This window comes from Ovis aries, chromosome 1 (genome assembly GCF_016772045.2).
Source record: "Ovis aries strain OAR_USU_Benz2616 breed Rambouillet chromosome 1, ARS-UI_Ramb_v3.0, whole genome shotgun sequence".
NCBI classification, from domain to species: domain Eukaryota; kingdom Metazoa; phylum Chordata; class Mammalia; order Artiodactyla; family Bovidae; genus Ovis; species Ovis aries.
In genome coordinates, this window is record NC_056054.1 from 266,044,116 (window position 1) to 266,059,511 (window position 15,396).

At 60.8% G+C, this 15,396-nt stretch overlaps 1 protein-coding gene across 6 annotated transcripts in view; it reads right to left on the minus strand.

Moving 5' to 3' along the window:
• The window catches only part of SLC19A1 (solute carrier family 19 member 1), a 32,331-nt gene extending 20,022 nt beyond the window's left edge, over positions 1-12,309 (minus strand). For 2 of the 6 annotated variants that reach the window (XM_042237864.2, XM_042237858.2), the window contains exons 1-5: positions 12,266-12,309; positions 8,841-8,967; positions 7,292-7,518; positions 2,502-3,270; positions 2,241-2,433 (exon numbers count right to left, since the gene is read on the minus strand). In XM_042237864.2, the coding sequence (XP_042093798.1) occupies positions 2,241-2,433; positions 2,502-3,270; positions 7,292-7,489 (1,160 nt within the window). In that variant the 5' untranslated portion in view covers positions 7,490-7,518; positions 8,841-8,967; positions 12,266-12,309. Of the gene's footprint in view, positions 1-1,048; positions 1,229-2,240; positions 2,434-2,501; positions 3,271-6,502; positions 7,519-8,840; positions 8,968-12,265 lie in introns of all 6 variants that reach the window. The other 4 variants (XM_042237879.2, XM_027961185.3, XM_042237869.2 and 1 more) reach the window with 4 other exon arrangements.
• Between the last annotated feature and the right edge of the window lie 3,087 nt (positions 12,310-15,396).

A 15,396-nucleotide genomic window follows, 5' to 3' on the forward strand; every position in this document is an offset into this window, starting at 1 on the left:
TTAATATGCTCAGTGCTTCCAGCGCTCTGCACAGAAATTAACATTTGAACACACTTTCGATTAAAAGCCCCAAAGTGCCTTCAAAGAAACTAGACAGGAAATGTTCTCAAGTTCTGAAGAATGAGTGAACAAAAATAGGCAAGAGGCCTTACAGAGAATGACAAAGGCTGGGGAGCTTCTGCTGGGGGTGCGGGAGGGTTGGGACGACAAGAAATACATGACGTGCCAGGGTGGGCAGGCGCACAGTAACTCAAGCAATAGATTAACTCCTGGGAAACAGGAGCCCAGCCAGGTCCCACCAGGACAGGCAGAACAGAATGCCACCTGTACGACTGGGGGAGATGCTGCTGCCGGAGCTCCACAAGTGGGGTTAAAGCCAACAGCAACACAGCTACACACTCCGTGAAAAGCCCTGGCCACCACACCCGCACGGGGGCTGCAGATTCCAGGGAATAGGAAATCCCAGTGGGAAAAGAACCCATGGGTGTGAACCAGCCAGGACAGCAGGAGGGGCCGCTGGCCCACAGGCCGCCCCGCAACGCCTGGCTGTGTCTGCAGCATCTCTTAAACCCTTTCCTAAAGCATGTGAACTCTGACCCAGCTGGCCCACTTCCAGAACCACCTGAGGCCATTATCAGAACTTCAGAAGAAAAATGTAGGTGAGAGGGTGAGGCTTCTGAGCCAGGCGTCTCAGGGAGATACTGGAGACGGTGGCCTTGTCACCAGGAAGACCAAAACCAATGCCCTCTGGACACGGAGCCTCAGGTTTATGAGGTGGGGGAGCGATGACGCCGGCAGCCTGACACCCACATGTCAGCCACGAGGCCTCAGGGTTGGGCAGGGGGCGCGGTCTGCTGTCTCCTTCTCACCTTTGTGTCTCATATTTGACCTTTTCTGCATCGTATTTGATCTTTCTGCCACAAAAACCATGGTTTTTACAACTGACGCACAAGACACTAGGTGTCCTGAGACAAGTGAGGGGAAGACACCAAGGGCCCTGGCGCCCTCTCCACAATGCTGACGGTGGCAGGAAAGGGGGGGCGCTTACAGGCTGAGAGCAGGTCAGGACGGGAGGAGGCAGCGTCCCGCTTGTGTGGGAGGCCAGGCCTGGGGCCACGTCCACAGGCAGTTGGGGAAGGCAGCCATGGCCACAGGGGCAGGAGGGCAGCGGAGCATAAACCGTGCCAGCAGGGCAGGGGTGTGGTCTGGGCGCCTGGGCAGCACTGGCCTAGGAAAGGAAAGGACCAGGTCTGATCCGGGCTTCCTCCTACAGACCAGGGCAGGTACGGGTCTGACGTGCAGCGGGATTGTGAGATGGAGCAGGGGAGCCAGGCCACCATGCCGTGGGCAGGGGTGCGGGCTGCAGAGGGGCAGGAGTCTGAGGACACCATCCAAGCTCAACACAAGGCAGGGGCAGATGTTCTCACATGGGTGTGACCGGAGTGGACGGTCCACGTCAGGACGGAGGTGCCCCAGGGGAGACGGAACGCAGAGGGGAACTGGAGCCAAACAGCTGGGGACAATGACAGGCCACCTGCCAGGTACAGATGTTGAGTATGTGTTTTGTGCCACATGTGTGGTGTGAAAACGTGTGTCTTGGGTGAACACACGGTGGGAGAGGTCTGGTTCAGAGGGTGCACTGAGGGGTCAGGAGTCAACCCAGCAGGACATGGCCGGGGAAGGTTCTGGAAGGCACAGTGAGTCAGCAGACAGCTTTTGGGACATCCCCGGGCAGGTCCAGGAGCATCGCCAGGGGTGTGAGGAACGCAAGGGCATCAGAGAAGGTCTCCTTTGGGCAGAAGGCCAGCTGGGTCACCCAGTTGCTGCCGTGAGCCACCCTGCCCAGAAGCGGGAGAGGACAGGAGTGGCCTCAGAATCACCCATGACAGGACCTCAGCGCCAGAAGGCAGGAAGGACTTCAGAGGTCCAATCTGTGTGGACACCAGAGGCTCAAGGGGGGCGCACAGGGGACACCCACACAGGCCGGACTCCTCCCCAGCCTTAGGGTCCTAGCAGCTGGGACAGGGCATGCTATTGGCAAGGGGGCTCCTGGCTAAAAGTACCTGGGGCTCACGCTCCAACATGAGCAGTACATACCCTGCTGCTCCCCATGGAACCTTCTGGAAGGAGGCCTTCTGCTACATACCGTCCATGGCCCTCCAGCCACCCACCGCCCCGCACCCCCCTCCCCCGGCCACTTCCAGTTTCTAAGGCCACCTGCCAGCCCCAGCCCGACTCACGTGGCGATGGGCACCAGGAACTGGTAGGAGCCGCGGAAGAGCACAAAGGCCGCGTAGCACAACCAAATGTCGTTGGTCTTATACATGAGGAACACCAGCCCTGCCTGCAGCACCGTCACCACCGCGATGACCAGCCTGGCCCACAGCGCCCAGCGGATCCTCACGAAGCCCGCAGCGAAGGAGGTGAGGGCACCTGGGGAGACAAGTCGCGTCACGGCCATCCCGGTGGTCACGGTCGCCGCCCCATGGGGCGGGGCGTACCTAGCAGCGTGGAGGCGGCGTCCGCCCCGCCGTTGTAGACCCTGGTGGTGTCCGTGGTGGGGTTGACCACGTTCCACAGGATGTGCACGTAGTAGACGATCAGGTAGTAGCCGGCGGAGTTAAAGACCCACCAGAGAGACCAGAGACGCAGCTGCGGCAGCTGCACCGCGCGGCCCAGCTCTCTGAGCATGCGCACGAACGTCGAGTCCCGCCAGGCGGCCGGCGGCCAGCCCGGCCTCGCGCCCACGGCCTGCGCCGGGCCAGGGTTCATCTGGTGCAGCTCGGAGGGTGCGGCCCCGGCACGCACGGGCGCTCCGCGGTTGAAGAAGAGGCTGCGCTTGGGGCGCTTCAGGAAGAGCGCCAGCACCAGGCTGAAGGTGAGGAAGGCCAGCGAGATGTAGTTGAGCGTGGAGAAGGGGACCCTGCCCATGGTGACCAGCAGCTGGCCCAGCACTGAGCTGGTGAAGACGCCCATCAGCACCGAGGCCCGTGAGTAGCTGGCCATGCGCTGGTAGTGTGCAGGGGGCACGAGCGAGAAGATGTAGGAGGAGTAGGCGATGCGGGCAGCCATGGTGATGCTGAAGAAGAACTCCATGAACTGCATGTGCAGCACGGTCGAGCCAAACAGCAGCAGGAGCCACACAGACACGTAGCTCAGGCCCTGCAGCAGCAGCACCGGCTTGTAGCAGAGGTAGTCGGTCAGCAGGAAGATGGGCACCAGCACGGCCAGGTACGAGTAGGACAGCACCGGCGTGATCTCGTTGGTGACCTGTGGGACAGCACATGCATGACCCCCAGCCCCAGAGCACGGTCCCTGCTGCTCTGGGCGCCCGTCACGTCTGCTGGGCTGGGCCTAGCACCTGCGAGCCCCACATGGACCCCATGCACCCCCAAGTCACCCCGTCTCCTGTGCCCCTTTACCACAGTGCCCCACCAGGACTACGTGACGAGTACTGTCCTCCAAACAGGTGCAGCCCTTAGGGCTGTCCAGGGCATCCGAGGAAACAGAGAGACGCACAACCAGACCCCCAAACGTGTTCCACTCTGATCCCATCCCCAAGGGCGTGCTCCTCAGGAAGCAGTTTAGTATGGACACCTGCAGAGTGTTGGTAATAGTGCTGAAAATAATCAGTAACTACATGCTAAGCCACGTTGATCCAGGCTTGTCTCTAATGAAATAACAACATGAGAGGATTTCACCTTAAATCTAACGATATAGAAAACAGAGCTGACTCTAATCTACACTCTTGCCAGCAGCCGAGGAAGGCCTTCAGCGGGCTGGTCTCACTCGGTCCCAGGGCACAGGGGATGCTGCAGCCACCCCTGCACCAGCCACACAGGAGAGCAAAGCTGGGCCCTCACCCCCGCCTGTCAGGCAGGACTAGGAGCTGCCTCCATGGGAGCCAGGACTCCCAGCTTCACCAAGGGAGCTCTCCATGGCCTTGGCCATTCAGCTCTCCACTCAGACAGGGCTGACGCAGCAGGACACTCCCTCCTGGGCACGCAGGGCAAGGCCACAGCCACAGACCCCCTTGGGATGCGAGCCAGATGTCCTCCCACTGCCCAGGAAGGGCCACCCTGGGCCTGCCCCCTAGGAAGAGGTCCCAGCTTTTGAGAGACCCAAGTCTTTGGCCCCGCCGCCCTTTCCTGGGGGATGCACACGGGAAGCAGCCTGTGCTCGGAGCCTCTCCCGAGGCCCAACTGGGTGTTTAGCAGGTGGTCTCCCTACAGGAATCCAAATGACCCCACCTGACCCTCCCAGGGGCTTCATCTGACCCCAAATGACCCTCCCAGGAGTTCCACCTGACCCCAACTGACCCTTCCAGGGCCTAGCCATGGCTCAGACCAGCCAGGGGCAGCAACAGGTAAGCCTCTGGCCTTGTTGGGCTCTCAGAGGCTTCGGCCTCCCTTGGTTCCCCCCCAACTCAGGGCGCTAACCCTGACTGTACCTGACCACCTGCTAACACCAAGGCCCACTTCACAGATGCACCAAGGGCCCAGAGCTGAGCCCAGGTCAGCCCGCGGGGCCCAGCTGAGCCCACTGCTTCCTGGAGGCTCACCCATGGTTTTCTGCAGCCGTCATGTCTGTCCACCCAGAATCTGCAGCCTAACTGGCTAGGCCTCAGCACTGCTTCTCAGTCTGTGCTCGGGACCCCACGCTGGCCACACACCCACTGCCTCCAGGGCTCCCCATCCGCTGGAAGCTACCCAGTACTGAGCACTGGAGCCTTGGGACAGTCCAAGACAGTCTTCGTGCAAGTCTTTTCTCAGGGGTGCTGAAAAACCAGTGCTGGTCCCAGAGCCATGGGGGCGGGCTACAGGGTCAGAGCCTTGTTTATGGAAAATTCCGGGAACATCAAACAACCCCTCAGTTAGTGGTCGAGCCCTCTTGGCAGGCAGCTTGCACAGCTGCGGGGCCGTAGGGTCAGAGCTGCGGGAGGCCAGCCATTCTTCCTTGTCCCCTCACCGCTGCCCAGGCCCCGGATCCGCCTTCTCCAGCTGAGCAGGCACGTAGGCCAGGGGACAGACCCATGACATATTTGGAAACTGCAGGAAGCATGGCACCCATGGAGTCCCTGAGGCAGGTGGCATGAGGGCCGCCTCATCCTGGTCCAGCCAGTGTTGCTGGGCCACGTTCCCAGCACCTCGGTGTGGACAGGCTAGATCCAGACTGACAGGCAGGATGAGGAAGCCATGCCCACACCAGGATCCGGGTGGCCTCAGGGCAGCCATCAGGAGGCTTAGCCGGGGCGCCATGGCAGGCAGGACAAGGACAGGATGCCATGGGCTCTGAGGACCGTGGGACAAGGGGCGCAGGGCAGAGCCAGGCCATAGGTGACCAGAATTCCAAGAAGAGTGGAGTCAACAGCCTACACCTGGCTGCACCCAGAGGGGCGCAGGGAGCGAGGGCAGGACAGGGGCTGTCACACCAGTGACAGGCAGGGTCAGCCGCGGGCCAGCAAGGACTACTATGTGAAACGTCCTGGGCCGGGCTCATCATGGAGGTGGGGTGGGGGCTGCAGGACCCAACCCAGGCAGCTCAGGTGCAGAGGAGTCACAGGCCCCAAGGTGCAAAGCAAACCTTGTACCTGCCAGGAAGTGCTTCATGAACCAAAGGGCAGCCGGGAGTGGGGGTGGGGTGGGGGGAGGGAGAAGGGAGGGTACCGGATGTGTGTGCAGGCAACACTCAGCGTAAACCGGGAAGAATGGGGCTGAGTTCACAGTGAAACTGCGGCCCAGAGGACGCGGCAAGCAGGGAGGAAGCTGGTGGACAGCAGACACTGGGCCCCCCAGTACCAGAAGCCTACCAGGCACAGGAAGGCAGACGCCCGCAGAGGGGGAAGCTGGCAAGGCCAGGCTTGGGGACAGCCAGGAACACGAGACGCCACAGCAGAAATCAGGGAAATCCAAGCCCGGCAGCAAGCCCTTGTCTATCAGATGGGCACAAACTCAACAGCACGTGGTAGGTGCTGATGAAACGGAGTCAGGGCCCGGCCTCGCACTGCAGAGGGTAGATGCGAAGCGACTACAGCAGCGTTTCCCCTGGGGGACGGGATGAGCTGGAGGCCTCAGAGACCCTTGGAGCAAGGCAGGGGAGGGGGTTCTTGGTGGTTTGAGGCCCTGGGTGTGAGTTGGGTAGTATTAGCCTGTATCTGTGTGGGAGAAGTGACTGTGGCCACAGACCCGCCGGGCTCTCCCCGAACAGGCCTCTGCCGATCTCGGGTCACATCCAAGGCCTGGTGGGCGGCTTAATTTCTGGAACCTACTACTTAAGAGCTAACTTGTGACCTGAGAGGGCCGGCAAGTGGGAGTTTCCTACAGAGATTTTCCTTATAGTTATTTTAATGGCACGTCCCACAGGGGCTCACTCCTAAGTCATCTTGGCAGTGGACTACGGGCCCTTGCAGAACAGAGGGGCATCCGGGGAACTGGCCAGTCAGTGAATGGAGGACATGTTACACCCAGTGCTGGAAGGAGGCAAGGGCCCCCACCCGACTCACCTGGGAAGTCACCCCTCTGGCCGTGGGGTTGGAGCCCTCACACACACATGGCTTTGAGCCCATGCATGACGCTGGGGCACACGGGTGTATCTATTTTCCAAGAGGGCTACTTTGAGGGGGCAGGCTCGTGTGCACGGCAGTTCCATATGGCTTAATCCTGGTGTCACTGAGGGATGGGGGCCAAGCCCTGGACCAGGAAAAGGCAGGAGCTCCCTGAAAAAAATCAGGTGGGAGATCCCCATGGGACCCAGTGGGGTCCAGCACCAGCGGCAGGGGGCGTGGAGGCCAAGGTCACCCTTCAGGGGACAGACGGCGTTGGGGTCAGGTTCTGGGGTGGCAGGTGGTCCTAAGGGAGGACGAGGAGGGGTGGTGAACAGACCCTGACCATGTGCTTCATCAACCAAGGAACTCTGAGTCCTCTTGATTTGCTTTATTTTATGGAGACGGAAACAGGCGGGGACATTGCCTGCTGCTGCTTTTACTGTGTCTGACGCAAGACTCCCATGGGGTATAAGCTTATTAGTCAGGTTCCAACGGGATCCTTTGTCCTTGTTGCTGAACAAAAGTCAAATTCCTTCTGTAATCCCTCTCCCCAAACAGGCCTCTGCTGGAAGCAAGGGCTCTACAGATGGGTGGGCAGGCAGACGAGGCCCCTGGGCTCTGCCCCAGAGGCCCATGGCGGGCACGACCCCTCCACCAGACCTGCCACCACCCCATAGGGACTGGTGGCTGCCAGCGCCTGCAGCCATCCAGCCCCTGTGCTCCAGCCCGTCCCACCCGCATGCGCACCCAACGTGCCTGCGTCCGCGTGAAGTTCTTGTCGGGGCCCAGGAGGTAAGGCGTGATGAAGCTCTCCCCAGGCCGCATCTGGGCCATGAAGCCATAGAAGCAGAGGAAGAACACCAGGCACCACCAGGACTGCTGCTCACGGCCAGGCTGGGGCTCTGCCGGCATCTGCTTTTCCACCTCTGGGCCAGAGAGCGCCATGCCGCCAGGAAGTGGACAGGACGTTGCACCTGAAGGGGAAGCTAGAGTCAGGGTGGCTCAGCAGACAACTGCAACCGCCTCCCCCCAAAACTCTGTGGTGACGGGCTCCCCACCACACCAGTCATTCAACCAGAACTCACATCACACGGAGGAAGGGGCCCCCAGCCCCAACCCTGTGCCCCCAACCTGGAGCTTGTGACCATCCAGATACCAGGCCCACCCAGGCTGGGGTGTCACCACTTCTGGGGGCTCCAGGGCCTCAGATCCATAGAGTGGCGGGAATCACATGGGGCCCATAAGTGCTAAATAACTGAAAGTAAATGCAATTTAAGATCCAGGTCCCCAGGAACCCCAGGCTCCAGTCATGCGCTCACAGTGCGGCCCGCTGAGGGCCAGTGGGCCGGCAGGACCCCTGTGCCCTGCCCCAGAGGCCTGAGGCAGATGCGACCCCTCTGCCAGACCTCCCACCGCAAGGTCTGATGACTGCTTCTGCGGCTGGAGTCTCAATGTCACAGCACCAGGCATGTCCACGTGCCAGGCACAGCAGAAGAGCAGTCCCGAGACAGCCAAGAGGAAGGGGTAGGAAGAGGCCCTGCTGGGCACACAGCCCCTCCAGCAGGCCAGGCACACACCCGGGGAACAGCACAGGGGTCTGTGATGGGGGCAGAGTAAGACCCCTCCCACCTCCCGGGGCAGGCCTGGGCCATGCTCAGCAAGGGAGCTATGGTCTGATGAGCAGGTTTCTTCTTCCTCTTTTCTGTGACTCATGGAAAATGGGGCAGGGGTGTCACAGCAGTAACTCCCTGGAGAAGCCAGGGTTGGTGGGTTTCTTTGTGAGGCTACAAGGAGGGGCAGCAGCGACCTGGGGGTTACTGGGTCCTAGGACCTGGTCCCAGCCTTCTCAAGAGCTAAGTGAAACACCAGCCAAGAAAGGGGGCCAGAAGCCCCCGGGAGATGTGGCTTCCCACAGAGCACACAGGCCAAATGGCTCCAGCAGAAAGACTCTGTTTAAGGCGGGCACACACAGCCCCTACTCCAGCCCTAGGACTCCCCTCCAGCTCTCTCCCGACTCCTGGGCTACTGCTGCCTGAGTGCCAGGAAAACAGAGACCCTCACTCAGCTGAGCACCCAGCATGGGGTGAACAACCAAGAACTTAAAAGCACAGGGCTCCCAGGAGCAGGTTCCCACACTCTCTGTCCCATGTTCCCCGGGAGCAGGCTCCCACAGGCCACCATGCTCCCAGCCCCTACAGGCTCAAGAGCTCAGGAGCCCCCATGCTCCCTGTCCCCAGGGGCTCAGGGGCCCCTGTTCTGAAAAGTGTTGTCTCCAGAGATGACAGAGATTCCCTACCTGGTGCCACCCCCGAATCCTGAATCCCAGGGCAGAAATCTCAGACTCCAGAGCACACCGGCTTCTTCATTTCTACTTCCTGGACTCCCACAGCTTCTGAAGCCTGAGGCGGTGCTTCTGAGAGTCCCTGAGAGTAAGAGCCTGTCAGTAGGCCTGGGGCTGGCAGGACTCTGCTCCCTGACACGCCTCCCTACCCCCTCCTCCCCCAGCACTCCCAAACAACAGGAGCTGACGACAGCTCCACCCCCAGTATCTGAGGCCAGCACCACAACCCCCAGTGCTCAGACACCCCAGCACCCAGCCCTGAGGGTCCCAAGAGTTCTCAGGGTCACAACACAGTGGTGGACCACTGCCCTCCCCAGCAGCACAGATCTGCAAGAGTAGAGTCCACATCTGTGATGGCCAGGGAGTTGGTGAGGGGCTTGGGGGCAGGTCTGCAGACCCCCGGGGTTTACATGGGGTCTCTAGGAGTATCCCACCAGCTGGTCCCCTCCAGCCCACCCCATCCCTGCAATCTGGGGAGGCTGAGCTCGCTGTTGGAGTCCCTCACCTTCAGCCAGCCAGTGAGAAAAGCCTGGGTTCCTCAGCTCCTGGACCACAGGATGAGGAGGGCCCAGGGTCACCTATGCCTCGTTCCCCTGGGCTGCGGCCTACTGGTTGGTCTCCCTCCCATCTACCTGCCTCTGCACAAGCTGCTCAAGGCGCCATAGGCACAACCTGAGGCCTGCTCCCCCCTGGGGTGGCAGAAAGCAAGCAGCCTTCTCATCTGGACTGGGGTGCTGGGGAGGTCAGGGAGGTCCACTGACCACTCTAGAAGGAGGGACCCAGGCTGCCTCTGTGTTTCTCTGTGCCCCAGTGTCAGGGACTTGAGCCAAGATGCCCACCCCAGACAAAGGCAGCCACCTGTCCTAAGAAACATCTGCTGCCCGGTGGACGGCCCAGTGACCCTGGAGCCCAGCCCCGTCTGCCCCCCACCCCCACTCCTCCCCCTGGCAGGGGAGCAGAAGCAGCAGGGAAGACCGGAAAGCTCAGAAGGTCCTGGACCCTGTGGGGTTCCCTCCAAAAATGGTCATTTTCATTTCTGCTTTATGTTTTCTCCTGAGTGTCGCTTAAAGATCTGCCCCTTCCACCCACACGAGGCCCTCCTCCAACTTTGGGGGGTGGGAATCACAGTCCCAGCCTGTCCTGTCCCAGCACCTCTGGTGACTCCCCACGTAAGAGGCCTTGCAGAGGCACCCAGGTCAGAGCTGTGGGAGCGGGCCTCGAGGCAGGCTGACCTGTCACTCATCACAGGCCTCACCGAAGAGAGAGTGCTAGGCTCGAGGGGCTGGCGTCCTGGCCACTGTGAGACCACCACCCAGGGCCATAAGCAATGGCACTGATTTGCACTGGAGGGGCCAGGAGGCTGGGCCATTTTGGAACATGGTCCCCCCCATGCACCACCCCACGCACTTCCCAAAGATTCCAAAGCAGGCGGAGGGCAGCCAGCGCATGCGCCCACAGCTGGACTGCAGGGTCACGGGGAGGGCTTGGGCCCATCCACGGAGCACAGGCGGCCACACCAGAGCATAGGACCCCTGTGAGGGGCCGGGGCAGGGGTGCAGAAGAAAGAGTGGATGCAGAGCTGGGCTCTCCCCGGGGGGCCGGGCACTGCGTGTGTTCCTGGCAATCTTGGGGTCCTCAAGGATTACCCACCCTGTTCATTTATTCGATTCACATAAGGGCACTGCCATGGCTAAGATTAAAGTCCTCTTCCAAACACTCGAGCCTGGGAAGGAGAGTTGGAGGGACCCGTCATGTACTGACGGCCACAGAAACAGGGCACCCAGGGCAAGGGAAGTGCCTGAGCTCAGGGCAAGGGGGCAGGTGGGCCGCTGAAGGAAGCACTGCCTCGCACCTGGGCAGGCTGCAGGGAGGACAATGACCTTCAGGAGAAGGTCCTGACCATCACCCTGGAAGGCCCCTTTGGACAACCCATGCTCCCACCTGCTCCCCCCAGTTCTGTGCTCCCAGCAACTGGGAAGGCTGAAGACCCAAGGCCAAGACAAACCAAACACCACGGCTCTCATCTGGCACTTCAGGAGAGCCACCACTGTCTCAGGCTGCCATCTGCTCACTGAACAGAGAAAAGCCTTGTACCCTCCAGATCACATGACAGTTTGTGTTCCAAAGAGTAAAACGGAAAACCGTCTGGCCATCCCTACTGTGGACATCAAACCCACAAGCTGAAAACCCCCTGGACATGCTGGTCATCTTTGCCTAGCACAGATAGCTGTAACTTGGGGTCATTAAACCCACTGACGCCCCCTCTGAAAGTAAGCATCCTGGCAGCGTGAGTTCTGGCAGTCCAGCAGGGGCCGCTGGGTGGGCTGCCCACCCGAATCCCGCGGGCCTGGGCACCTGGCTCCCAAACCTGCAGGGGGAGGCAGTTCTGCTGATTCGGTCTGGGCTAGTGGGGAAGGCGGAGAAGGCAATGGCATCCCACTCCAGTACTCTTGCCTGGAAAATCCTATGGACGGAGGAGCCTGGGAGGCTGCAGTCCCTGGGGTCGCTAAGAGTCGGACACGACTGAGTGACTTCACTTTCTTTTCAGTTTCATGCATTGGAGAAGGAAATGACAACCCACTCCAGTGTTCTTGCCTGGAGAATCCCAGGGAAGGGGGAGCCTGGTGAGCTGCCATCTATGGGGTCGCACAGAGTCGGACACGACTGAAGCGACTTAGCAGCAGCAGCAGCAGTGGGGAGGGGGGCCCAGCAGGGAGCGCCAAGGACTATGGCACCCGAATGCTGTGGGTGGCCTGGAAGACAACTGCTTCCAGATTCCCGCTGGCCTTCTGAGACCTGCAGCCCGGACACCCGAGTGGCGAGGAATCCCATGAACACACGTGTGATGGTCACTCCCGAGGCTCTCCAGCACAGGTGGGGGAAAAGCATGCCTTCCGGAGAGGTGCAGAGTGTCCCAGGGCCCTGGACACTCTCCAGCGCCCAGCTCCAACCGCGCCAGGAGCTGCTCCAAGGGGAAGTTGTTCACACCTACAGACTCCGGGCGCAGGAAACGACAATGGCTTGGCTGGAAACCAGACGCGTAGCCCGGCTCCCTCTCTTGCCTGGAGCCCGCGCCTAAGGTGACAGAGGCTCGGAGAGTGCGCCGGGATTGCCACGTGGGACATGGCTGCACGTGGGACTCACTGCCCCCGCACTCATCTCCAGCGCCCCCGCGCCCAACCCCATCCCGGGACCAGGAGCCCCCTGCTCGTGTCCCCGCGCCCACCCCAGCATCCGCAGCTCCTGCACCTAGTACTTTCTCCGAGCCCCAAAGCCCAGCCTGCGCGCGCACTCCGGCATTGGGAGCGTGTGACCGCCGCGAGCTCCCTGCAGCCCGGCCCGCACCCTCACGACCTTCTCGGACCACGCAGCCCCAATACCTGCACGCTCGCGGCCTCCGCGGTAAGGGCTGGGGGACCACAGTGCCCACAATGCCCCGCGGCCGCCCGCTTCCGGTCGGCTGGGGGAGGGGCGCACCTGGCCCCGCCACCCCACGCGTTGCCGGGACACCAGCTGCAAGGTCTTCGACACGCTCCCCACAGTCTCACCGGAGGTCCGAACCCAGCGGGCTCAGAAGGCCCGCGCGCAAGGCCCGCGGCAATTCGGAACACAACCCCTACTCAGCCCACCCAGTCGCCGCCCCCTGGTCACGCGCCCCTGGTCACCCAGTGCTGGCTACTCCCCGTGCATCCAGCCCGCCCCCGGCCGAGCCCCCGGCAGCAGCCCCCGCCGCCCACCCCGGAGCTCCTCGCGCGCCGCTCGCGCATCCTTCGTGTCTACCGACCCAGCGCCGGACTCGTCACACTGGTCACAGCTCGCGGCTGTGCCGGAGGTCTCCGCACCGGGCCTGGAAAGAGGCGCCCCTCCCCCCGCCCCGCCAACCCCTGGCTGCAAGTGCCCCTTGGACGAGGGCCGCCCCCTGACTTGGGCACCGCCTGTCGCGGAGACACCACAGCAAGAAGTTCTCGAGCTTTATCTTTTAGGTTCATTTATCCTGAGACGTGCCTGCCCTCGCCAACCCACAAACTCCAGCCAGGGGCACTGGTCACTGAGCCAGGCAGGACAGCACTGTGGGGTTGGAAGGAGCCCCTGCCCCCTGTTGCAGATGGCTGTGTGGATCATCCGGCCCCAAATTTGGTCTGGTAGGTGCCTCCGGATTCCATCAGCTCCTGTCAATCACGCCGGACTCTAGCAAGTGCTGGCACTGCTCCCCCTCCTCTTCTCCCCCACCCATCACCAGGAGGCAGAGCAGATTGGGTGAGGGGTACAAAGACAAAGGAGTGGCCCAGAGGCCAAGTTGGACCGAGCAGAATGTCCCTGGAGGGATCCCAGGAAGGGAACGTCCAGTCCTGGTGTCTGGCTTCACAGCCTCCTGGCCAATGCCTCCCCGACCCTGATCACAGCAAGACCAGCCCCCTGGATGTGGCCTGTCTTGTGCTGTGCAGTCTTTGACAGTGAGGGACACTGGCAGGGAGGATACTTGTGAGTCACAAGCAGGGAGGTTCAGGTGCCCAGGCTGTGACCCTCAAGGGGGAGCACTGAGAAGCAGCCCCTGTGGGAGGTGCCTCACAACCTCAGAAAGTGGCTGCTCCCTCCCTCTGCGGGAAAAGCTGGCACCAAGGAGCATGGCCCTCGGGAACCCATCACTAGTCAGCCATCACAGCTGGCCAAGTTTGGAAACTGGGCCGGCTCAAAACAGCAGTGCAGCCCCTCAGAGAGCAGGACAGATAGCACCCGGGGACCTGGTGTGCACAGGTGTACAGAGAGCAGCTTCCCCCTTAGGTGGGATCAGAGCTCCTCCCCCACGTCCCTCACCTGGTGGCCCCTCTCTGGCACTTGGGTGTGTGTGGAGCCCATGCCTTGCCTCATTCTGGTCCCTGGCCACACAAAGCCTAGGGAGCTGGCTGGAGCTGGGCTCTGGGTGGATGGAGGGTTCACGCTCACCACTGGCCCCCACCACCCAAGATCTGGCCAGGACTGCTGTGTCTGGCTGGGCCATGAGCATTGTCACCAGAGCGGGGCAGCTACTCGGCGGGAAGAGGGAAGGGCTTCCAGAGTCCAGGATGTGATTCTGCTGCCAGGAGCGGCCTGGGCGCCAGACCACGGCTCACTAAGGCCCTGTGGCTGCAGCAGGCTGGAAAGTGAGGCTGTCAAGCAGTTGTTCATTGTTCAGTTGCTCAGGCCCATCTGACTTTTGCAACCCCATGGATGGCAGCACGGAGTTTGCTCAAACTCATGTCAGTGATGCCATCCAACCATTTCATCCTCTGTTGGCCCCTTCTCCTGCCCTCAGACTTTCCCAGCATCAGGCAGAGAGATGTGCAAAAACAGATGGTTTGGGGGCCAGCTCATTGTGGGGGATGGGTCTTGTGCTCCAGTCATCGTGGTTGTAAGGGGTGCTCTTGGCTTTAACAGTTCGTGTCAGATGTTTATGTACCTGCTCTGCACAGGGTCGGGGCAGCTGCTGTGGGGGGTGCAGAGGGAGTGAGAGTGGGTCCCCAGGTGGACCCTTACCTGGAGGGTCAGGATGGGCCCGCAGCACTGAACCACAGTTTCACCAGCCTGTAGGCTCCAGTTATGTCTGCTCCCAGAGATGGCCAGGGTCTATAGGCCTGCCAGAGCCCTCCCCTCCAGGAGGGGTGCTCAAGAGGGTTCAGCATTGCAGCCCCCAGCCCATACCTGGCCCACCCAGCCCTGTCTCCCCCGCAGTGGGGTGCCCCAGTCTGTCAGCTCCAAGCATCCCCAGCTCACCACCTCCTGTGAGCCCCCCCGCAAATATATCCCATTCCCCTTCCGTCCCCTTCCCTCCCCAGAACCAGGTAGAGCCCAATACCGTACGTCTAGGTTGAGACAGGGAGGGGCTTGCCCATGGCCGTGTAGGCCAGCCTGCCTGTCCACCTCTGGAACACAGCACCCCCTAGGAGTGTTGTAGCCACGTGTTCCAGGAAACAAACTCACTCAGAAGGACAACGCAGATAGTGGAGTGCAGTTCATTACACTGGCGGGCCCAAGGCCGAGTCTCCTTTTAGCCAAGGATCCCAACCAGTTTTTGTGAAAACCTTATATACTCTTAAGTGCAGGTGCCCAAACCCACCTCCCCAAATTCCTTGAAACTAATCTGAACAAAGGAAAAGAAAGATACAATCAAAGTTAACCTGTGATTCATATGCCTTAAACCTAGGTAGTTAACAGTAGATAATTATCAATAGGCCTGTGGTCATACCCCAATAAGCGTAATAGAATTTATGATTCTATTCAGTTACACAGATAATTAGGGTATTCTTTTAGGCAACATGGGCTTCCCTGGTGGCTCTGATGGTAAAGCGTCTGTCTGCAGTGCGGGAGACCCAGGTTCGATCCCTGGGTCGGGAAGATCACCTAAAGAAGGAAATGGCAGCCCACTCCAGTACTCTTGCCTGGAAAATCCCAGGGATGGAGGAGCCCGCTAGGCTACAGTCCATGGGGTCGCAAAGAGTCGGACACAACTGAGCAATGTCACTTTCACTTTCAC